General features: G+C 34.0%; 4 protein-coding genes and 1 long non-coding RNA gene across 6 annotated transcripts; 2 read left to right on the plus strand and 3 right to left on the minus strand.

The window, feature by feature from the left end:
- The first annotated feature begins 62 nt into the window (after nucleotides 1-62).
- LOC110723795 lies at nucleotides 63-3041 on the plus strand. The gene is made up of 3 exons (XM_021903168.1): nucleotides 63-158; nucleotides 273-347; nucleotides 642-3041. Exon 3 carries the CDS (start codon nucleotides 685-687, stop codon nucleotides 1654-1656), a length of 972 nt encoding a protein of 323 aa, XP_021758860.1. The 5' UTR covers nucleotides 63-158; nucleotides 273-347; nucleotides 642-684; the 3' UTR covers nucleotides 1657-3041.
- Nucleotides 3042-3425: 384 nt separating this feature from the next.
- LOC110723797 lies at nucleotides 3426-4202 on the minus strand. Its single transcript, XR_002511767.1, has 2 exons — nucleotides 3952-4202; nucleotides 3426-3864 (listed from the first exon to the last, which is right to left on the minus strand). It is a non-coding gene; the product is annotated as an uncharacterized LOC110723797 (long non-coding RNA).
- Nucleotides 4203-11535: 7333 nt separating this feature from the next.
- Nucleotides 11536-13746, plus strand: LOC110723798 (protein JINGUBANG-like). Its single transcript, XM_021903170.1, has one exon. The coding sequence runs from the start codon at nucleotides 11891-11893 to the stop codon at nucleotides 13217-13219; it is 1329 nt and encodes a 442-aa protein (XP_021758862.1). The 5' UTR covers nucleotides 11536-11890; the 3' UTR covers nucleotides 13220-13746.
- Nucleotides 13747-15879: 2133 nt separating this feature from the next.
- On the minus strand, nucleotides 15880-17762 carry LOC110723533. Its single transcript, XM_021902886.1, has 2 exons — nucleotides 17060-17762; nucleotides 15880-16928 (listed from the first exon to the last, which is right to left on the minus strand). The coding sequence occupies exons 1-2, from the start codon at nucleotides 17760-17762 to the stop codon at nucleotides 15880-15882; spliced, it is 1752 nt and encodes a 583-aa protein (XP_021758578.1).
- A 1089-nt stretch (nucleotides 17763-18851) lies between these two features.
- Nucleotides 18852-24360, minus strand: LOC110723799. 2 transcript variants are annotated; one of them, XM_021903171.1, is made up of 7 exons: nucleotides 24149-24360; nucleotides 22603-22754; nucleotides 22141-22191; nucleotides 21184-22036; nucleotides 20931-21071; nucleotides 20510-20584; nucleotides 18852-20434 (listed from the first exon to the last, which is right to left on the minus strand). In XM_021903171.1, exons 4-7 carry the CDS (start codon nucleotides 21778-21780, stop codon nucleotides 19052-19054), a joined length of 2196 nt encoding a protein of 731 aa, XP_021758863.1. In that variant the 5' UTR covers nucleotides 21781-22036; nucleotides 22141-22191; nucleotides 22603-22754; nucleotides 24149-24360; the 3' UTR covers nucleotides 18852-19051. The 2 variants fall into 2 exon arrangements, with proteins under 2 accessions (XP_021758863.1, XP_021758864.1); XM_021903172.1 differs by having other exon boundaries at nucleotides 22603-22767.
- Between the last annotated feature and the right edge of the window lie 515 nt (nucleotides 24361-24875).

Genomic DNA, 24875 nt, shown 5'->3' on the forward strand with positions numbered 1-24875 from the left:
CCAATTTTCCTCCAATTAACTCCAATAAAAAAAAAAAAAAAAAAAAAAAACTCCAATAAAAAACAGTGCTTCTCTCTCCTTCAATTTTGGAGACAAAACCTCACTAATACTCTCTGCAATTCTTCTCAACTTCCATTAATTAAGAGGTTCCAAGTAGAGTAAGCATTCATTTTTTGTTTAAAGTTTTAAACTTTCTCAATTATCGCTTATCCTCTTTTCTTTTTTTTTCTTTTTCTTTTTTTTTTTTAATTGCCATTTGCTGCCATGGTCAGATATAAAGGGAAGAAGAAAGCTCTGTCATCTTCTAGCAAATTGAGGGTCAATTATCAAGTTATGTAAAATCCCAGGTAACTTGCTTTACACCCAATTATCTTGCTTGAGGGGGACCAATTTTCAATTTGTAGGGTTTAGTTCGATTATTTAATCAAGCTTTGACATTTAAAAATTAGGATAAATTCATGTTGATTATTTAAATAAATGTACCCAATAATGCTTAATTGTATGGTTTTGGTGATTGTTTACTTTAATCGAACAAAATGTGAATGTCAGTTCAATTTTTTTCATTTTTTTTTATTTTGCGATTTTTTGGGGAATGCCGAACCTTAATTTATTTTGTTGCATGCATGTGTTGTTTGTATCAGGTTTAATGGTAGAATAAGCATATTTAATCCTTGGTATAAACTTATGGAACCCATTAATATAAGGTTGTATTATGCTGGTCACTTTAAGACAAACCCCAAAAAGAGAGAAACTACTCATGAGAAAGGGGACAGTAATTACTATGGGGTGGCATTACATCCTAATGTTGAACAGGTTTGCTATTTTGAATTTGTTGATTGGATTAAAAGGGAATTAGGATATAGTGAGGTGGGTCAGATTTGGTTTAGGAAAGAAGGATGCTCTTTGTTCACTGATAGGAAAGAGATAAAGAGTGATGTTGAGATACCTGAGTTTTTGGAAGCACCTGAGAGGGATGGTTGGTACAAATTGTATGTGGTACATGAGGAGAGTGAGAGTCAAAAAGGAAGGAGTGACATGTCTTCATGTGGGGGTGGTGAGTCATTTATTAAATTGGGGGGCCCACTTTCCAACCCTAGATCTAAAAACCTTATCTCTTTGTCATTGCAACCAGATTCAAATCTCACAGTAGCTCCCAAAAAAAACATCCTTCCCACACCCTTTATGCATAAATTGCCTATAATCTCATCAAGTAAGAAAACATGTGTAACTGTGTCAGAAAATTCATTATTTAGAGAGGGTCTGGAAAATAGAGAGGGTTTGGAAGATACACATGAAGGTGATGATTTCAATGAGGGTGATGATCAGAATGTTGATTTGAGTGAGGCTGATTTGAGTTATGCTGATTTTGATGATAGAGGTGATGATGATCTGTTCCAAGAGTATGTTGATGGAGATATAAATGAGAGGGTAACTAGGAGTTTGGGAGGGATTCATAACAACTCACAGTTGGTGCATGATGAAGAGGATGAACAAGAAGATGAGCAGGAAGATGAACAAGAAGAAGAGCTTGACTATGCTATACCTGATGATGTGGTCTTGAATGACAGTGATGATGATATTGATAGTGTCATAGGGTCAGATGATGAGGGGCTCAAATATCCTGTTTTTAATCCAGAAGTAGACTTCAAAGGTTAGGTCATCTTGAGTAAAGGTTTGAAATTCCCTTTTAACACTATATTCAGGAAGGCACTCAGATACCATGCAATAGAAAATGGCTACAATTATTACTATTTGCATAATAACAACACTAGGGTGACTGTCTATTGTGCTATGAGGTGCGGTTGTCCCTGGAAAAAAGCTAGGATTTTGGAGTGTAAATGCAATCAAAAGAAAAAGTGTAGGTTTAAGGTGTATTGTAGAAAGCTGAAGCAGGAAAGCACTTGGCAAATTAAAAGGTTCAGACCATTGCATATTTGTGGTCATCAACATGTGAACAACAAGGTTAATTCTCAATACCTAGCTGAGAGATACTTAGAAGATTGGAGGGATGATCCTACAATGAAATTGAGTGCATTTATAAAGAGAGCAAGAAGAGAAGTGAAAGTTGAAATTGGATACCATAAAGCATGGCATGCAAAATCTAAGGCTTTAAATATGATTTTTGGTGATGCTAGCCTAGAGTACAAAAGGGTTTGGGATTATGCGGCAGCTATTAGGCAGTTTATACTTGGTAGTACAGCCGTGGTGAAAGTTGAAGGCATACAGAAACCTCCTCCTCTATTTCAGAGGATGTACATTTGCTTACAACCATGCAAACAAGGGTTGACCATGAAGAAACTAGTAGCATGAGAATAACACAAGCTGACTTACACGAATTTGAGGTTGACCATGAAGGAGATAATTTTGTAGTTAACTTAGAAACAAGAGTATGTGGTTGTTACAGATGGAGTTTAATGGGCATACCTTGCTGGCATGCTCTGGCATGCATACAGTTAAGGAGATTGAACTATGAAGATTTTATTCACACTGCATATCATGTTGAAACTTATGCAAAAGCTTATGCACCTGCATTTAAAGCAATGCCGGGGCAAAATCAGTGGCCTGTGACAACATACCCACACCCCTTGCTTCCACCTCATAGAATCCTCCCAGGTAGACCCAGCAAAAAGAAAAGAAAAAGGAGGTTGGTGAGGATAATGAGAAAAAGAATGTAGAGAGAGCAAAGAAGCAAAATAAATGTAGTAGGTGTGGTGGACTAGGTCATTACAAAACAAAATGTTCCAGACCCTTTCAAATTATCCCTGAGAAATCAAAAGGGGGAAGGCCTAGGTCTGATGGATCAACTGTTGTTGCCCATGTTGAGTTAAATGCTAATGCTGCTGGTGGATCATATCCTTCTCGTTCTGGTGGTGCTACAACAACAAGTGCTGGAGCAAGTGGATCAGTGAATAAGAAGAAAGGGGTGGCAACAAAAAAAGGGAAATCCAAAGCCACTTCAGTTACTACTACAGTTAATGGGGGTGCAGCTGCTGCTACAACAAATGATGCTGGTGGTAGTGGATCAGGCAAGAATAACAACAGAGTGGCTACTACACAAGGCAAATCCAAGACCACCTCTTCTAAGAAGGGGGGTGTGCAGTTGTCCCAACATGTCCAAGCATCACAATTTTCTACATCAACTTCTGCCCCACAACCTCAATCTCAGTCTGAACATGCTGATTGATGGTGTTTCTCAGTATTTTGTATCTCTTTCTTTTGTTAAAACTATGGATCAATATCATCATTTGGTTGTAATGTGATATTAAAACTTGTTATATGTTAGTTAATACTTTGTCAAAACTTTATGTTTGTGGTTTTAATGATCAATGCTCCTTTGTTTGATATGATCAAAACTTGTTATCATGCCGAGATTGGTAGAAATAATGCAGGAAATACAACTCATTGTATGATCAAAATGGTAGCAATGCCGATAAAACATGGTAAAACATCCATTAATTAGTGCAACTGGTTCATATTACAAACATCCATTAATTACAAACATGGTAAAACATCCACAGAGTTTCACTACAAGGAAACTACAGCAACAGACACAACAACACAAATAAAAAGTAATTTGTCACTTTGAATTCCAACATTAGTTTGTTGAAGATTTTCATTTTTCTTGAGCATTTTCTTCTTTACTTTGTCCGATTCTTCATACAACCTTTGCTTCTCATGCTCTGTTAGTGATAAGTTTGGCCTTCAAAATGCTTAAATCAGTGGCTTACTTACTCCTTTCTGCAATCAAGACATTAGTGACATCCCTTTGCTAGTCAAGAATGTCTTCATCAAGCCACTCAAACGTGTTGCATCCCCTTTGACCGGTTTCATGTTTGTAGAACTTACAAGCGTAGAATTTCCGTCCTGGGTTTGGGGAAAAAAACCCTAATTTTTCACAACACCAATTTACAGAAAAAAAAAAAGTAAAATAAAAAACTAAAACCACGATACCTGGTTTGAAATTGATAAAATGCTTGGTTGACACCTTGAAATCCCATATTCAAACAGCTTTAGAGGAATTTGTTCTGCAATTTTTTTTCCAATTGAACGACAAAGAGGAAGGAGAGAGAAGCAGGGGTTTTTATTGGAGTTAATTGGAGGAAAATTGGGTGTATTAAGTAATATATGAGGCACGTGTCTTGCACATGCGTAGTCAACATCGGAAAAGATTTAGTCAACGCCGGAAACTTGCATTGGGTTGTCTTTTGTAAAAAAAAAATTTAATGTGGTCTGAAGTTGCAAAAAATATTTTAAAAGATTGTTTTAAATAAAGTAAACATTTTAAAAGGTTGTTTCTGACAAATTTTCCTTTGTTTTAAGTAATTGTATTTGTACTCTATTATAAAATAGAGAGAAATATAAGAGAGATTGATAGAGAATATATCAGTGTATTTCTATTCTATATAATGGGGTATATATAAATACAATACATTAGGGTTTGAATGGATAAGAATATAAACCCTAGATCTAGATTGTTTCGGAATGATACAAAGGAAGATAATGGATATCTACAAATATTTCATAACACTCCCCCTTGGATGTCCATTATCGAAGATTGTGCCTCATTAACCTTACTACGAAAAACCCTGTGGGATAAAAACATAGTGAAGGAAAAAGAGTACATCATTCTTCGTAATACGCTCGAGATGCTGCCTCATTAAAAACCTTACCAGGAAAACCCAATTTGGGACAAAACCATGGTCAAGGGGAAAATAGTGCAACACGTATTTTCTCCCCCTGATGAATACATAACTTGAGATCTTCTAGTGTCGCAACAATGAATCCAATATGTTGGATATCTTCTAATAAGTTGGTAAAATATCACTTGTTGATCTTCGACTTTCCTAAGCTGAAGTTGCATCTTCAATTCTTCAAGTCTTCACGTGAACATGTGAAGTGTCTTCATTTCACCATATATGTGTTTATCTCCAATATCACCATTCCAAATCTCTATTTAATAGTTGATTAAAAAGGTTAAACTCATGCGGTTATGACTTCTTCTGGAAGTCGTTAATAATAAATATTGGTGATCATTATTTGATTTAACATTCATTAATAATAATTTGATGACAAAACTTGATATTATTAATGTCATTCTTCAATCTCATATGAATTATAATATAACATATGTAATTATGTACGCTAATCATGATTCTTCTGGACCATGAGAAAACATTCTTGCACATAAGTATTTCATTGATATTATTTAGATGTTTCATGATTGACATGATAGCTCTCTTGTAAATACAAGTAGTAAATCTTACTAACTCTCATATGCTCAAACTTCAGGTTGAGATGTCAATAATGTAATCACATAGACTTTTCAAGAGTTTGATAACAATTGCAATATTCAAGACATAAAAATTGTAGGGTTGGGCATTTAATACGTCGTATATAAGTTCTTCGGGAACTCCTTTTAATGATTCATAACATGTTATTAAATAAGTGTCATCAATAATTTCATTACAATTATAAGCCCATTGGAAAATAAATATCTCTTTCTAATTTTTCATCAAAGTTGTAAATATGTCTTACTATACTTTGAATGAACATTCACATACACCACAACCATTGTAAGAAATTAATCCATGCAATATGAGATATATAAAACATTATAACATATAAACAAATTATACAATGAGTAATGCATCTAACTTCCTACATATGCAATAAACCATTAACCTATGACTCACATACACATAAATATAAGACTCAAAATAATGCAAGACCCTGTACAGTGTGGATTTAAAAATCCATATTTCATTGGACTTCGGGTCCATGATAAACTTATGATCATTATCATTATGTCGACATCAAAATGAACATATATTTCAGATCCCTTACTTGTGGATTTAAAAATCCATATTTCATTCCATTATGCATATGCATATTATTCATCGGTTCCATTATGTACCGGTATCATAAAATTCCTTTAACTTACATTCCGCATGCTATTTTACTATGATATTTGAATACATTTCTCATTGGTACCATCATAATTTTTTCTTACATCATATGCCATCTATTATAATAATTCAGATATCTATACCACTTTTAGGGTATTTCATACACTATGATATTTATATACTATTACACTATTAGTGTCAACTGCACTATCTTGCCAAATATCATATCTATTAAACATATCTTTAATTTGGAACCGATCATATACAACCTACACTTCAGGTGTAGTGATTCAAGTACAATTGACAAGATTTTATCTCAATGTATACACATAATTAATATCACCAAAATGTATCTTCAACGCTATGCAACATGAGTCATAACTGAATACAAATCAAATCATAAATGTGCAACATGTCTTGATAATGTATATACAAAAGTTGGAATATATATAACTTTTCAAACTACCATTATAGGGATCATATTTATTATTTATTTATTTTAATTAATTTTTTCAACTTTTGCTAATTCGTTCTTCTCCCCCTAAGTTGGTAAAATATCTCATTTATAGAGGCATCTTATTATATACCAACTTAGTCGACAAATTTGCATTAATAAAATTCACTTCATTAGGAGGATCACAATCAAAACTTATCTATTCTGGAGAACAATTTCAATGAAGAATTATTTATTCATTAACTTTATATTTCATGTGTATTTATTATTAAATTTTCAATAATATTTTCTCTTCTGGAGATCAATGTCAATGGGGAGACACATGTTGTGTAGTTGTACGTTTTGCTTTCTTCTCCTATTTCATATGTGCTGACATATAATAGCCCCAATCAAAAGAATTGTTATACAAGCATAAATCACTTGCTCGTAATTCTAGTTGGTGACGATATTCTGGATCTTTAAAGACTTAAATAGTATATTTGGTGAGCTTCTAATCACTTGATAGTTGACAATAATATATAAGTTATTTTGGTGAACTTCTGGTCAGCCCTTACTCCTTTATATATATAAAAAAAAAAAAAAAAAAAAAATCAAAACTTATTAAATCTTGAAATTTTCATCAAACAAATTATTATAACTCACAATCCAAATATAACCCAATCTCAATGTTACGTCTTGCCATTCAATTCATTTTATATATTTAACATTGAGAAAGCGTCAGCACATTATCAAATGAAACTTCAGGTTTCCATTACGGGTAATTATTATGAAACCCGAATGGCCTAATTTAATTATCACATCCAATCACTTCTCTAAATTTGAACTATGGTCAGTTTTCAACACTAGTATCACTTTATTAAACTATCTATATGCATGGCCATGAATGTCATATGATTTTAGAACACCAACATGTGTTTCTTTATACAATTGGCAAGACAATCAATTAATATTTTATCCAATAATTACTCATACTCTACTGGAGTTTAAACTATAAACTTGATATATGTTAATCTTGTTGGATATTTCATACTCTTCTGGAGTCTTTTATATAATCAAACATATGAACTTTACTAAAAGTGATTTCTTCTAGAAATATAATGATATTTACCACTTCCTCAAATTTGTCATTGTCAATAGTGACTCCTTTTCTTTTCAAAAATACTTAATTATCTTTAGAACCTATTGATTTATCACGCTTCAGGCATGCTATAGGTTCATCAACAATTGATGTTGTACTCTTAGGACATCAATTTTAAATTAGAGCATTTACAACTAGTATATGATAAATGTCATTTGTTTATATCCATCTTCAGGATGGTATCATTTCAAAATATTTAATGAACATGTGACCACTTCTATTAAATAAATCGTTGATATTTAAGTTATTGTATGAATCAAACTGACCATCAATATATTTTATTATTTATATGCAAGGGTTACATACAATCTCCCCCTAATCCTTGCAAATGGGGGTATGGAATGAATCAATCCAACAACCTTTAAAATTCTTGCAACTTTTAAGCCATAAATTCTTTTGGCAATGTCATGTATCAAGTAAAGTGTTCCTTTTAGCAAAAACATGCTTATATAAAAATTATACTTAAAGAACACTTATCATGTTCCTCGTGCCCAATTACATTCATCTTAAAAAAAAAACAAAACCTCTTATATTTATGGGCATAATAAAATGTTGATTATGTATAGTTTCTCACAATGTCATATTGCAATTTATAAACTTAAAAGCATTGTTATTTGGTCCAATAGTTAATATGTAATTATCTTTGCAATTCTAATTAAGCTTTTCAATGATTTGTAATTACAAAAACATAATGAAAATATGTTTCCTTTTAATCACATGAATTCTCATTCACTTATAGAGTGAATAAATATAGTAATTTATGTATCTTCAATACTCACTTAGAATTCAATACCTAAAATACGTTCAAAACCTTTTGTAAATTCTATCTCATGGACTCTATATATAGTCGCATTAGTATCGTGGATGCTTTTTAGCAACATACTTTATTAGAAATATCGTGGACTCTATCTTTATATCAATTTTAGGTTTTAAAACCTTTATAAATTTAAGGAACTTCAGGTCCATATATATGTGTAAGTATTTCATGTTCAATTTACATTCATTCCAATAGTCTAACTTCAAGTAGGTACATAATATTATAATTGAATGAGAAGGTAAAAATATGAAAACCTACTACTTCACGCTTTAATAAAAACATACCTGAATCGATTGAATCAACTATACTGTTGGATCAATTATATCAATATATTGCTTGATAAAGCTTAATTAGAAAATAGAAACAAGCACATAAGCAACCAAAATTAACACGTTCACGTTAGTGGAAAACCACATGTTTCATATCATATTTGAAATATAAAAACATAATTCAATACATAAATTATAAATTGTTTCACATGTGCCTTAGGCTTACTTCTTACAAACATTCAAGGCATTAGACATAGGATTTCACAAACAAATTATATGGGTAAATAATTGCTAAATCAAATCATTCATATTTGCTATGAAGCATAGAGAAATAACCAAACTCATTTACTACGGATAGGAAAAGTAATACCAAAATCTAGCAAATATTTGTAATACAAGACCATACGTTCATAAATTAACACCAATAATAATTCTAAATACCCTTTTAGATCCAAACTAAACAAGACTCATAGTCAAAACAAAACTACAAATTAGTTATTTTCTGCATCAAATCCAACTATTCCCAAATTGCTCATTGAACTCTAGGAATAATAAAAATACGAAAATTTGGGAAACAATATAAACATATTATCTAAAGGTTTAAAATTAACAATAACAGGATAGTTGAGAATGAACTTTCCTGATATCAAAACCTTTTTCACCATAAAAACCAGCCTTATCGTCAACTTCATGTTGTCAACGTCATCTCTGCTAGCCTGTAACTCATGAAAACGTATGAAAAGAAAATAAAGTATAGCCCTTGATTAAGGCTAATCTATTATATTATGGATATATGAGAAAGATGATTCAAGATAAACAAACCAATGCAACTGAAAAATAATACGAGCAGTTCTTTGTAATTAAATAAAGCGGCACTACCATTAACATTCCAAATTATTAATACCATGAGACTTCTTGTACTAGACCCAAATTAATTAATGAGGATTGGGAATGATATGACATTCTTGAAACGTGTGATTTCATTATTAAAAGATCAAAACCCATGATCAAGATTAATCTCCTTCTGAAATCAACAATAAAATTTACATAGAGCTTTGGTGCTGATAACGTGTTATAAAATAGAGAGAAATATAAGAGAGATTGATAGAGAATATATCAACGTATTTCTATTCCATATAACATTAGGGTTTGAATGGATAAGAATATCAACCCTAGATCTAGATTGTTCCGGAATGATACAAAGGAGGATAATGGATATCCACAAATATTTCATAACATACTCTTATTTTTTATTTATATTTTTTATGAGTTGAATAATTTCTCATAATAAAAAAATAACATTAGTAATTTTATCATTCCCTAACATTGAATATTTAAATTGTATAATTTCCAATAAAAATGCAGTTATAAATGTAAAATAATAATAGTTGGAAATCATGCATGTTTCAAAATTGCTTAATTTATGAGAAATCATTAATGCGTGTTCAAATTCAATTGAATTTAACCTTAATTCAATCCACATACAAAATATCTACAGTAATAGACACCCTAGTAAGCTCTATTAGGGAGTTTTGGTAATTAGTGAGAATATCTCTTATGAATAGAGTTTACTTAAAAGTGTGTTCTCTTCGGCTTATTAGACATGATAAACAGAAATGTTTGCATTGGAACTCGAAAGTGGTTTTCACATTGCAAATATGCAAATATTTTGATAAATGGGAATAATTACATCGAATGTTGGTATAAGAAATAAAAAATGTGTAAAAATAAGATATATACGGAGTAGTAGTACACTAGTATCGGCCCTATTCTGTTCACCTTATTTCTAATTATTTTAGGAAAAATAAGTTTAGATAATTTCATACTTCGTATAAGATAAGTTCAGATAAGTAGTGATAAAAGTTGCTATTCAAAAAAAAAAAAAGTAGTGATAAAAGTTCATCAGGGCTACCCAAGTTCAATTTATAACTAAAATAAGTTCTAATAATGGCTAATAAGTTCAGATAAAATCAGATAATTTCAAATAAGTTAGATAAGTAAAAATCAGTTGAATATAACGCACTCTTTGTCCAAGCTATACTTGAATTTTAAAATTACTACTCCCCCCGTCTCTAAATTACATTCCTACTATTATATGAAGAATAAATGCTAGAAGTAGGAATATAATTTAGGGACGGAGGGATTATCATGGTTACATGAATTGTAATTTAGTCAAATATAAATCGGTTGTAATTGTTAATTAAAAAAAAAATACTTTGACTATATACTACTCCATATTTTACTTGTATATACAAGTAATTGTTAATAGATTACTAGTTTACTACTCCATATAACAAATTTATTAATAAAAAATTAATGATTAGGAGTAATAATTTATATATATAAAATAATATTTTCAAGTTTTTGGCGAGCTAGTGAGCTTTACGTACAAATCTTGTATGAGTTGTTCGATTCAGCTCAGCTCATTAATATCTCGAATCCAAATTCATATAAACTTAAATCTTAACCAAACAAAGCATTACAAACGATGTCAAAAAAAAAAAAAAAAAAAAAAGACAAATCCTTTAATTTGTATATTAAGTCCATTAAAAAAAAATATACATAGTATATGTATATTGACTAGTTCGATTTCATTTATCACATGGTTTTCCGACGTCCCATCAACACCCCTTCATATAAGAACATCTCATAATTCCTCACATCTTCACTTCTCTTAAACTAGTCCAATAATGGATTAAAATCCATATTCATTATTATGGGTTTATATATTATCCAATATCCATACAAAAAAGATGTACTCGTACTACACAATCGAATATATTGGCCTGAAAATTCTCCAAAATCCAGCGATGTACAAATAAGCACGTCCATTCAATTATTATTCCTACCAACATTTATATGATCTCATCAACATATCTAATTATTTGTAAAATCAGAAATTAAGATTTTATTTAATAATTATAATTATAATAAAATTAAAATAACGCGTCCCCACCCATATTTTACGGGGATTATTTTTATAACTTAATTAATTTAACTAATTATAAAATCTATACGTGTCAACAACTAAATGAATATTTGATATTTTCTATATTTAATCCAATTCTCTCTCCCGCCTTTTCTCCCTTTATCATCCTAACTACTTCTTAACCACCTTCTCTGTCTTTCAACAACCATCTCTTTCTCCTCTCTTTTCTCTTTAAAAATAACTATACTAATTTATTTCTCCATTATTTTTATTTTTATTGTTTTCATTTATTTATTTATTTGATGGTTGATTTATAATTTGGTTTTTTTTTCTTGGGAGAGGAAAAAGGGAGATAATATCACAAAAAACAGAATAGCATGTATCACCATTCTCCCAACATGGTGGTGCATTCTGATCCAAACATTTCGAGGATGAGCGCGGACGGGAGCGAGTGTATGGCTCGACAAAGCAGCTTTTCGACGATGGGAGGGAACTCGTTCATCGACGAAGCACCAAGGATGAGCGCGGAGATGTCTCCTATGATGATGTCCCCTTGGAATCAGGTGTCCCCTTTTGCCAAATCCCCTTGGTCTCAACAATCTGATGATTCCGGCCAGCTTAGCTTGCTTATCGGATCGCTTGTCCGAGAAGAAGGCCACATTTACTCCTTGGCTACCAAGGGGGACTTGTTGTATACAGGGTCGGATAGTAAGAATATTCGTGTTTGGAAAAATCTTAAGGAATTTTCCGGGTTTAAGTCCGCTTCTGGATTGGTTAAGGCGATTGTTATAGCAGGTGGGAAGATTTTTACGGGTCATCAAGACGGTAAGATCCGAGTTTGGAAGGTGTCGCCTAAGAATCCTAGTATCCATAAACGGTCAGGTTCTTTGCCAACATTGAAGGATTTGTTTAAGGCGTCTATTAGGCCAAGCAATTATGTTGAGGTGAAGAGGCATCGTAGTTCGTTATGGATCAAGCATTCCGATGCTATATCGTGTCTTAGCATGAACGCCGAACAGGGGATATTATACTCGTCTTCTTGGGACAGGACGTTTAAGGTTTGGAGGATATCCGACTCCAGGTGCCTGGAGTCGGTAGCTGCCCATGAGGATGCGGTGAATTCGGTTGTCACGAGTTCGGAGGGTATGGTTTTCACAGGGTCTGCGGATGGAACAGTGAAGGTATGGAGGAGAGAAATGCAGGGGAAGGTTACGAAACATTTTTTCATACAGACACTTCTGAAGCAGGAATGTGCAGTTACTGCCCTCGCCGTAGACCCAACAGGATCCATAGTCTACTGTGGTTCAAGCGATGGGATGGTCAATTTCTGGGAAAGGGAGAAGAATCTTGCACACGGTGGAGTCCTGAGGGGTCACAAGTTGGCTGTTCTGTGCCTGGCTGCTAGAGCTCGGCTCGTGTTTACAGGGTCAGCTGATAAGACAATCTGTGTGTGGCGCAGGGAAGGAACAATTCATACCTGCCTGTCTGTCTTAACCGGCCACAACGGACCTGTTAAATGCTTGGCTGTAGAGGATGACGAGGAGGCTAAAGGTCAACGGTATATTGTATACAGTGGAAGTCTTGACAAGTCTGTGAAGGTATGGAATGTGGCAGATCAGGAGGGAATGCATTTGATGCAGCAGCAGCAGGTGATGGAGGTTAATTCTGCATCTGAATCATTGAGGTCTGACTGTAGCTACCAGTGACTGCGCGCATTCACCTGATCATTCATCACCGCCTGTTATTTCACCATGGTGAAGTCAGTCATTGGAAAGCCTGTCACATATCTAGCAGCGTGTCTGACAATTTGTAATTTATTTTTGGAGGTTTGCCTGAGAAAATGTATGTATGAGGTAGAAGGGTAAACGAAAGAAATTATGATTATGGAGATATGGTTTTCGTGTACTTGGAATTTATCATTCTGATAGATAATTGTAATATGATTATATTGCTCTAAATTGTACTGTATGTCCTTTAAAAATGTCAAATGCCTTGTTAGTAATGTAGTTATGATGATAATTTTGTTTCACTTTTTTAAAATTTTTTTTGGGTCTATAAAGAACCTCAATGGTATAAGTTAGATAAGATTTGATATCACGTTAAGGTATTAACTCAAGACCTCTAACCAACTAAACTAGTTGTCCGCTAAATCGGTTGCTCAAAATAAACTCCAGAAAATCGAACATTTACGTACCCAAATCATGACTCTTTAGGTAGTATGATGATTGATATCCCGGCCCTCTCAATGGCTGCAGGCCTGCAAATAAGGAAAGCAAGGAAAGATTAGATAATTGTGTTTGATTTCACTTATTCTAATCTTTTTATTTATCTGCAGCAAGAAAAGATCAGATAATTATGTTTGACTTCACTTATTCTAATCTTTTTAGTTATGTGCTTTCAAAAAAAATAAAATCTTTTTAGTTATGTTTAAATTTCAGAAACGAGTTGGATCATAACAATGATTAGTTCAATAACAAGCTGACCGGAGAGATAGTGCAGATAATCAACATGTCAGGAACATAATGCAGCAAATTCGCAGTGTTGAATTATATGTTATGAATACTTCATATTGACAATACCGAAGCTTATACGGTCAATTCACTCTCTGAGAATATGTGAGAGAATATCAGGGCTTAAAAATCCTATCGATTATCGAACAAGGTGTTCTTTAAAGTTAAAACTTGCTCATGAAACCAATTGAAAATAGCAGATACTCAAACTGCACTACAGGTGCACATTAGATTTTCTGTTGGAGCAGGTAATCAGCCATTACCAAGTAATTACTAGCAATGAGAAGCTATCTAATGCTATAAAAGAATAATTAAAAAAAAAAAAAAAATACAACCAAGATAACAGGAATTTAGCTTGATTGTTACTTAGTTGAGAAACTAATTATATAAAGAAATAAGACAGGAAATGATACTAATAGGAAGAAGAGACAAGAAAAATATTATGCATTTTAAAGGGTGTATGAAATTAACATACCAGGAGAGAAGCAGCAGACATGGATAACTTCAGGGGCTGCTAGACATAATTCCATAGTATCGCAGAACATCTGTCCATGCTTCAGTGTTGGCCAAAGAACTATACTAAGGTAACGTGTATTGGCAACCAATGGAAGGAAGGAATTACACTGATAAGTGAGTTTCCAGCTACTGAAAAAATCAGTTATAGAATAGTGTCAATATTACAAGAAATATGGAAAAGCAGAATTCTCAAACATTTCAATGCAGCAGCCAATGGCCAGAGCTCCTCCAGAACCGCCTTAACTATTGTTTTTGATGACAGTAAATTTACAGAAAACATAGAACATACGTACTCTATTTAAAGGATGAGAGATAGAATTTTACAAGAAGCTTGATTCAGAGTACTCAAGCTAAAGGGTTTTTTTTTTTCAAAAATTAGCGAGTAATTACAAGTCCTATTAACAACTATATATGACATCTGACATATATTATCCGAGCAATGTCTTACTCCTGCACTCCTACTTTACTTTGAAGTTTGGACTTTAACTTACGTGACTTCCTCCTAGAAAATTTTCTCTCTAGCTTACTAATCCTAGCTTCAAGATCAGCTCCAATATCATCATTAATGATCACTGGGTCACCGAGTAAACCATCAACTGATTTTATCTTTACACATTCAGCTGTCTTGTTACTCTTGTCCTGTTCATCATCATCAGCTACACGGCCCAAGTAAAGCTTTTCTGATTCTTCCTTGCTTTCAGATTTCTTATCTGCAGCATGTACTTCATGTTTCTCCGACTCTGCCATTTCCACGTCATTAAAAACCCTTTGCGTAATCTGAGATGGAGTGTCCTCACAGATTCTTTCAAGGCTCATACTTTTGTCGCAAGATGGGATAGTTTCAACATGCTTGTCAGCAACACTATCCAAACTCCTCATAACGCGCATATTCACACATTTGTCCCTGTATCTTGCTACTAGTTCCATTTGCAAATCCATTTCACCAACAGCTTCCTCAATAGCTACACGTAAGCTTTGAGATGGCATGACTTCATAATTGTCAACCTGGCTTGTGTTGTGACTATTGTTCTTCTCACATGATGGAATTGATTTAATGTATCTCTCCCAAACACTATCATCAAAACCAGAATCTATAGCAACATTGCTAGGGGAAGGTAAACAAGGAAGAACCCCCTTGCTGTTATCCTCCACATTCTCACACAGTTCAATCTTCGGTTTCTTTGGACTTTGACAAGGCAAGCATCCAGAGTCACCTACATGGGCATTCTGAGGTCTAGTGGTGCTCTTATCGTGGAATGTGAGAAAACCAGAAGACACAGAAACATTACAGGAGGGTGCTAAACAAGATGGAGGGCCCATATCTTTTTCCACATTCACATCTAAATTCTTGGAGAGTTTTTATTCTTTAGTTTTTTTGGACATTCGGATGGAATGTACCTCGAATTCTCAACATAACTTCTGTTAGGGAAGCTTATATTGCTGCAACATGCGGTAGTTTTATTTTGCACTACCTCAATGTTAGATACAAAACCAGGAGTATCAAAAACATTAGACAAGGAAGGTAAACAAACAGGAGTCTGCTTGCTATAATCCTCTGTACTCGCAGCAAAATCCTGGGATTCAACAACAGCCACTTTGCTTGTACTTTGAGATGTCATGCCCTCTAAGCATTTAATGTTGATTTTTTCATAAGAGGAGTCATCTTTAATGCGCATCTCCCCAACCCCAACGCTATGAGTGGAACAGGATGCTAAAGGAACATCAAACGGAGAAGTTGGACAAATAGGAGCACGCTTGCCATTCCCCTCCGTACTTCCATCTGAAGCCTTGGACAGTTTGAAGGTCACTCTTGGACGACTGCTGTGACTTCTCTGTTTTTTTAAGACCGAAACACTATTGCTGCTGACACACAATGCTGTCCTGAACCAGTCAGAATACCGAGCAGTGACATCTCCCTTGAGCAAACGAGGAGATAAATACAACTTCAATCCGTTAAGAGATATGTCATAGCTATTCCAAGCAGCTAAATGACCCTCATTCGATCTAGGCACGGACCTTGGAACATCTTGATCCAATCCAAACTGCATCCCTGTTCTATGTGGAAGGTATTGCTCAATACTGTCTAACCCTAACAGCTCACATGTCCTCAAGCATCTTGCAAATGACAGTAATTCCTCCCCAACCCCAAAATCTACCAACACCAACCTTTCTTCATCACCATAAAATTTCGGAAACTGCCAGTTTTCCACACAAATTCCATAAGGCCTCCACACAAAACTCTTTCCAAGAGACTCAAAATCCAACATGACACATACAAGATTCGGCCTCTCTAATTTTCGCCAACGACTCAATCTCGGCTCACCATCAAGGATGTTGATGGGTGAGGGACCTAATGTAGGAAACCTCTCCCAACCCAAAGCTGAACTAACTGAAAAGGTGCCCACAAAATAAGTTTCCTAACTACACATTCATTCAAAATCCCTGCAATCTTATCTTTCAACAAGCTCAAATCTCTATACATAGAAGCTAAAACAGCAGGAGCAAGCGCAATTCGAGTACCTCTAGCAAGATAAATTGCAATAGGGAAAACATCTTGAGAAATTTTACAATAATGATTAGTTGAAAAAACATACCTTGACAACCAAAGACTAAGAAAAGCCACATGCTCTAATTCACCCCCAATTCCCATGAAATAGCTCATCCATTCAGTGTGACCCACTGGACCCAAAATCCTCCTGTTTTTCATGAAATTCTGCAGCATTTCTTCCCCAAATTCAACAATTTTGATATTTTCAAATGGGGTTTTAACACCTTCCCCTAAAACAGAAAACCCACCTAAAATCATCACATCTTCCAAAGTGATACTACATTCACCACATGAAAACACAAAAGTGTTAGTCTCAGAACACCAATTTCCAGCTAACCCAAAGATTAAATTTTTATCCCATTTTATAACATAAGTAGAAGCTTTAATTGCATCAAATATTCCCACTTTTTTCCAGGTATTTTGGTGGGTTTTCTGCAAATTTTGAACCCAAGTGTCCCAATTTTTCTGGGGTTTTGGCCTTCCTTTGAAAGAAACCTTCCTTTTGAGGAGTTGTTTGATGTTGGATTTTAAGGAAAAAGAAGGCAAAGAAGGGGGTTTTGGAAGTGTTTCATTTTTGGGTTTAAAGGTTGGTTTAAGGAAATGGCCAATTCTTGAAGATGGTGTTTGATTACTATTTATGGAAAGCATGAATTCTTCTCTCTCTTCAATGATCATGGTAATTTCTTCTTGGTTTGAAATTGATGAGCAGAGTAACTGGGTAAGCTACAACCTACAGTATTTCTTCTCTTGTTTGAAGATGAATTTCACTAACTGGGTTTGTGCTAAAAATTGTTGCCTTCCTTTTTTGTTTTTCTATTTTGGTAGTATGAGATAATTATGTGACAAATTAGAGAGGAAATAGAATAAAATGACTTTGTATTAATTATTACTCCGTATTATTCATCAATAGATCGAGTATTTATATAAAACCTACCCCTATAGGAGTATACTACTATAATCATATATCCTATACGGAAAATATGTCACTCATATATTTACCCATATCTCATATGTCTAACACTATGGGTGTACTTTTTTTTTTTTAAATAGTCTGAATATATAAACTTACTCCTTTCCAAGTTTTTACTTTTCATTTATAGAAAACAAAAGATGTAGATTTATTTATAGTTTAGTTATTAGTTTGTTTATCACAAATGTTTTAATTTTTACTCTGTACATTGTATTAGTACTCGAGTAGTCCAGTTTAACTAAGCAAGTACGCAGATGTTAATATGATACAAAGGAAATTCTCTATTCTTTTTTATTATATCTCGAAATTCTTATATTATCTTATTATATCTCTCTCTTTTCATTATCCAGAAATTTACCGTACTCAAACTATTTTTTTCTTTAATCATATCTCATATTTTTTTTTACAAATAATAAACTATTAACCACTATTGCACTTTTTTTTTTATTTAATTTTTTTTTTTACCATTTTTAATTCCCCAACAAACCGGACTACTACCTAAAACTCCGTCAGAGTCAAAAATACGAAGTGAGTAATCTTCACTATGCAAGATCTTAACAAATTGTTCTTGTGTAACAGCAAGAGTGAAATTACATATTTGTAAAGCAAGTAAAATTAATTCAATACTCAATAGTCATTTTCCAGTGTTCCAACAAATATTAAAGGTGTACCAATATATTTTTGGCACAACAAAATCAATTATTTAACAGATGAACCAAGTAAATAAAATGAACATACAATGAATTTCAGCAAAATATATATACTCATGTTGTTAATGCTGAGTTAGCACAGAATGAAGCAAGTAATATAAAATGAATACACGAACTTCAGCAAAATATATTCCACATTAGATGATATCAGTTAGCAAAATGTAACAAAAGATCAACAGATTACTTCTCCTAAGATTAGCAGCTACTACAGTCAAAGGGCTACAATCTGTACATGCAACATCCATCGGCCGAAAGTTATAGCTTTTTACCTTCAGTTTTGAAGGCTATCTTTCTTTTTTCTTTTTTGATAGTTTAGATGCTAGCTTCCGGGAAAATTTCTTCTCAAGCTTACTTATCCGAGCTTCAAGCTCCGAATCTATCGCTTTGAAAGGGTCAAAATCGTCGTTTTCCTTCTCACCAGCACTGTCATCAGCAATAATAATCACAGGATCATCACATGAACCATTTACTAACTTTGCATTTACTTTGCCTGCTTTTCCTTGATCATTAGTAGTATCAATTTCTGTTTCACCTTGAGGTTGAACACCTTCTGAATGCCTACTGCTCTTGCCTGCGTTTATACAACTAATGTCTTCATGAATCATCTCGAGTTGATCAATATCAGCCATTAGTGTATTTGTTGAGCTGGAAACTTGAATAACACCCCTCTGATGTGTAATTATTTGAGATGGAATACCCTCATTAACACGGCTTATTTCAAGGTGATTTGTGCTTTCGTTACAAGATGGAAAGGTTTCCATATGCATCTCTGCAACACTATCCACACTTCTGTTACTGCTCATTTTAACACATTTCTCCCTGCATTTTTTCACTTGCTCCATATGCAAATCCATCCCCCTAATAGCCTTCTCAAAAGCAATCCCTAAACTTGAAGATGGCACGATCTCATTAATGTCAGCAATGCTTTTGTTATGACTATTGTTGTTCTCAGATGACAGGATATCTTCACTGTACAACTTCTCAACACTGTCAACTAAACCTGAATCCTCCATAACATTGCATGATGAGAGTAAGCAAGGAAGAACCCCCTCGCCGTTTTCCTCCACACTCCCATTCTTAGTTTCCGCATCCTTTCCAATGTGCATTTTCTCAAAATCTAACACACAACTAGAAAGCAGGCAAATAAAGCATGAAGAAGAAGAAGAAGGAGAAGCCCCAATGCCATTATGCTCTGTACACCCATGAGATGTGACCGTCCCTTCATTTGTAGGAGACGGCATTTTATCTCCTCTTTCACCCACTGGCTCTGTCACCACTGCAAAATTAGTAGTCACTGGGGTATGTATCTCCTCGGCTAATGGTAAGTATCCATCTTCTCCATTCCCGCCATCCTCATTGCGCCCTTCCCCCTCAATAGGCTTCTCATGGCATGAATTCTGCTCACTGTTATCAATCACTGACTGTGAAGGGCATCCACCTTCTGCAATCTTGGAATCAACAAGAATCTTACAAGCCTGTGCCAACGCCTTAGGCACACCACCCTGGAGCCTTTTTGTTTTAGCCTTTTTTATGAACATAAACAGTCCAGGATACAAAGCTGATATCCTCCTCCTTTTACGGTATTTTCTTTTGTATATGCCATTACTGCGTCCTATAATTGCTTCCTCTTCCTTTGACTGTAGGGATTCGATATCTTGGCTTAACCCCTGCACGTACTGAACAATTTTACATATCCTTCTACATCACTATACTTCCAAAGTACTCCAAGTCAAAATACTAACCTCTTCAACAAAAGATGTGACATCCGTCTCCCTAGCCTCCCGAGGGTGTTTCTTACCATAAGCAACATCTATGCACTGAATAAAATCCATTGGTCACAACTCACAAGGATTAGCATCTCAGTCAGAACAATAATGACAGCTTTATACACAAGAGGGTATTTATATACATAGTATTAGACCTGACCCTGAAACAAGTTCATATGCTCTTGTGTTAATGATGAAACTACTGCTTCATATTATCAAAGAACAATGTCAGTCGATCATGGCGTTATATGATTAAATTTATTTCACTTTCTTATGTACCCTTTTTCCCATATAAAAGGCAGCACACAATATATCAGTGCTTATCAGTATGCACTGAAAACTCACAAAGAACATTCTCAATTTACATATGCAACTCATAAGTTGTGCTCATACTTACCCCTAATTTTCCAAAATCTCCCTGATGAGCCAGCCTATCTTCATCCCCAGCTTTCACCATCTCTGCTTTTGTCCACACTTTTATTCTCGGCCATCTGCACCACATTACTGGATTACGATCCAATCGATCAAGGTAAAAAATCTGCATGTGTCATGAACTATATTAGCCAACGTATGACATAAATAAAACATAAAATGATTAAAGGAACCAAACATCATCAATTACTGGATACTATACTAATGACATGACTTACTGCTAGAAAAATACTACATCCTCCATATCCTTTAGCATATCCATTCGCATAGAACTTCTTTCCGAATCTGCAACAACTGTCAAAAAGCTTCTCCAACACCAATCCACACCAGTCATAGTTCTTCGCTTGCATTGCACATGTCAATGCAGGTACCAAATCCGGTCCCAATTGATAAGACTGTGTCGGACAAAGCACCAAATGCAATGCGAGGATTAAGAAAACAGTCTTGAACTCTGCTTCCTCCTCTTCTCCCCAACTCCCCTTCGCTCTTTTAATCAAGGCACTATTTATACGTATTCCCTTGTGTTTTATAACTTTCTCACTTGTTTTCAACCATGCCTCCCATTCTACCCCAAAGTTCTTCTCAATGTCTCTGACTTTGCTTTTCATCTCCTCGTCCCTCACCCTCCTAGGAACAACCTTATCGCCTTTTGGGATGCCAAGGATCCACCTAACTTGATCCTTGGATAGTTTGTATTCATGTCCATCAGGAGCTCTAAAAAGCTCATTACATGGATCAATTCGAGTCATCAACCAATAGCAAAGATCAATCGAAAGACACCTGTCTACTAGATATAGCAACCCTTCAAACCCCATTTCCCTCACCCACTTCTTTCTCCTGTTGTCAAGGGACTGACATATTTTACCAAAGCCAACAACACGACAGCTAATTTTTGGTCGCTTCTGATACAGAAGAAAAAACAGAAGATAAGCACTCAAATTATATCAAAACTTCTCTTACCACGATAAGAGAATAAAAATTAACATTTTCACTTGCCCTATTCGCACACTCCTTCAGCACTTCACCAGCGTTCTTGACTTGTTCACCTTTGCTTATACTGTTTTGGTGCATCTATCAACGAAAAATTAAGCTCAACTTAAAATTTTGATTATACCACAAATATATTATGATTAGTATACAACATTCATTAAAACAACAAGTCCAATGATTAGCACCTTGTTCAAACAAGGCTCCAGCTTTCGCCGCTTCTCTTCAGCATTGCTAATCTACATATCAATACAATAATGACATTAGCTCTCTCCAAATCAAAAATGTAAAACTTCACTATTACCATCAAAGTGATTAACCACTTATTACTCTTTGACTTTCCAGCTATGAGAATATACAATCATATGCTTCTATCAGAAAATCCCTACCAAATCGAATTTATTTTATGGAAGTGGATCTAAAGCACAATGAAAATTTCATAAAGGTCTTCTAAATTCACAGCTTTAGCTCCCTCTGACTCTACAGAGAGGCATACGAAAGGAAACAGTCTTACACTACCAAAACAAAACTTTCATTCTCCATTCACAGTCCCATAGCAATATATGAGGAACTATGAAAGAATTAGTATACAATATCCATAATCATTTCACCAATCATCATAACAAATCACAAACTTGACACTACATTACCTCATCCTCAGCATGAACATTGGTTTCCTCGTAAAAATCAAACTCTTCCAGTGTTCTTGCTCTCTTTTCATTAACAACTCTTTTATTTCCCACGCTTTGCCACAGCCCACAATTCCTTAGACCGTTCTCCATTGATTTTATCAGCATTCTATCTGCGCGAAACAGCTGACATAAGCTCTACTTCAATTCTTCTTGATAGCATAATAATTAAATAATATTACATGAAAGATCTTCTCATTTAATAATACTTCATACTCACTATATGATTAGTGGAAAGAGTTTGAGTGTTTCATAGTACAAGAATGTGAAGAATCTACATCATAGATTCATGTTAGTAAGCTTTTTTTATCTCAAAACTCCAAATGTGTATAGGTATACGTATCTCCCCATGATCCTTAATGTTTGCGACACTCACTCGATTTTTAATACTTGCAACACTTACTATATGGATGTTGGATCACTATTATTCTGTTTAACTACCAATAAGACAACAACACTTGCACAAAGTGTTTATTCCCTTACCAAATAACCCCCATTGCTTTATTCTTCATCGTTTCCCTTCTTCAATGACCCCCACTTGCAAATATTCTCTACCAATATCTCTTTACTACTGATTAGACCTGGTTATTGGGCGGGTCGGGTCGATTGCGTGTCGGGTCAAAAAGGGTAATATTTTATAGGGTCAATATCGAGTCGGGCCAATGTGGGTCACGAGTCAATAGCAGGTCGATAATGGGCAGACCTACAAAATATTACTTAAAACAAATATTGGACAAAGCCAGTATTAAGTATATATGAATACAAATTTATCTATGAAATTATCTTTACATTATCTATTTTCTTTATTAATTAAATTTGAAAAACATTTTGGCCTTCCTGTCCATTAAAGGCCCTATCCATTAAAATCCCAGCTTGACCCTGACCCTATTATCATTGGACTATAACTCATACCATTAACTACACATGTACATTATTTATTCATTTACATGTAAAAATCATAACCCTTCCTAAATTATGTGCAAACTCAAATGTTACAAGCATATAGAAACAAAGGGATTATTGGTCTAATTATGACAAAGTAAAGTACTATTAATAAGTTGTTTTTTAATTACCATTTTCACTCATCAAAAAATGATTAAAAATAATTTAGTTGTAAATGGAACTTAGGTAAACTTTTTTTTATCCAAATTTATTGTTCCCCAAAATAACTTAATTTACTATTCTCATCATTAATTATTTTTTTTTAAAAAAGATTGAATCTTTAACAAAAAAATACTTATAAAAATGAAGATAGAATGCTTAAATTGAAGAATAGCAAAACAAGGTCTTTGCTTTATTTAACCAAAAAAAAAAAAAAAAAAAGTCTTTGCTTTATATGATGAAAAATCTGATCAATTTATATAGAAAAGAACATCAAATTCTTACCACATTTACCCTCCTTCAGAAAATATTTCTTGAATCCACACTCTAATTAAGATGCAAAATAAGTGAAGTTTATCAAGTAATCATTTTAAACAAAAGGGTGGTGATTTGGCTAGAAGTTTACCTTTGTTTTAATGGCGGTTTAGAATCGGATACTCTGTTTATTGCACGGGTTGTTCAGGCGGCCGTGTTTGGTGGTTGTTCGAATGTTCGGGCGGCGGAGGTTGCGGTGCCGTGTGAGGTCGGGATAAACAGGGGATAGATAGTGGAGAAGAACTGAACAAGAGTTGTGTGTGTGTTTTTTTTTTTTTTTTTTTTTTTTTTTTTTTGAAGGAAGAGTTGAGTGTTTTTGTTTGAGAGATGTGATTTTGTTGATTTTTAATCCCTCACACATCCTCTTTATTTTACTAAACTAGATTAGCACAGTTATAAGATGTGGAAGTTATTAGGAAAAAAAATAAAGAAGTGGTAGTTATTTAATTGGAGGTTATAGCAACACCGAAAAGAAAAAAAAATAAAAAATAAAAATAAAAACTCAAATGCATGATATTTGAGAATTGGCCTTAAAGATTACCCTCATTTTAAGGGTCCATTATTTAAAAAAAATGGTTCAATGTATTATAATAACCCCAAATCTCCAATGTATATTATTCCGAAAAAAAATGATGGTCCTAAACTCCTAATATAGGTTAATAGTCCTAATGTTTTTATTTTTATTTTTTTATTTTTTTTTTTTTTTTTGAGGCAAAGGGAAGGGAACCTTCATTAAATAGTAGACAAATAGTCCTAATGTACTTTTTTTTTCTTGAGGGAATAGTCCTAATGTACTTTATTTTATGACTATTTATTTT

The sequence above is a fragment of the Chenopodium quinoa genome, unplaced genomic scaffold, assembly GCF_001683475.1.
Source record: "Chenopodium quinoa cultivar QQ74 unplaced genomic scaffold, ASM168347v1, whole genome shotgun sequence".
Taxonomy (NCBI): Eukaryota; Viridiplantae; Streptophyta; class Magnoliopsida; order Caryophyllales; family Amaranthaceae; genus Chenopodium; species Chenopodium quinoa.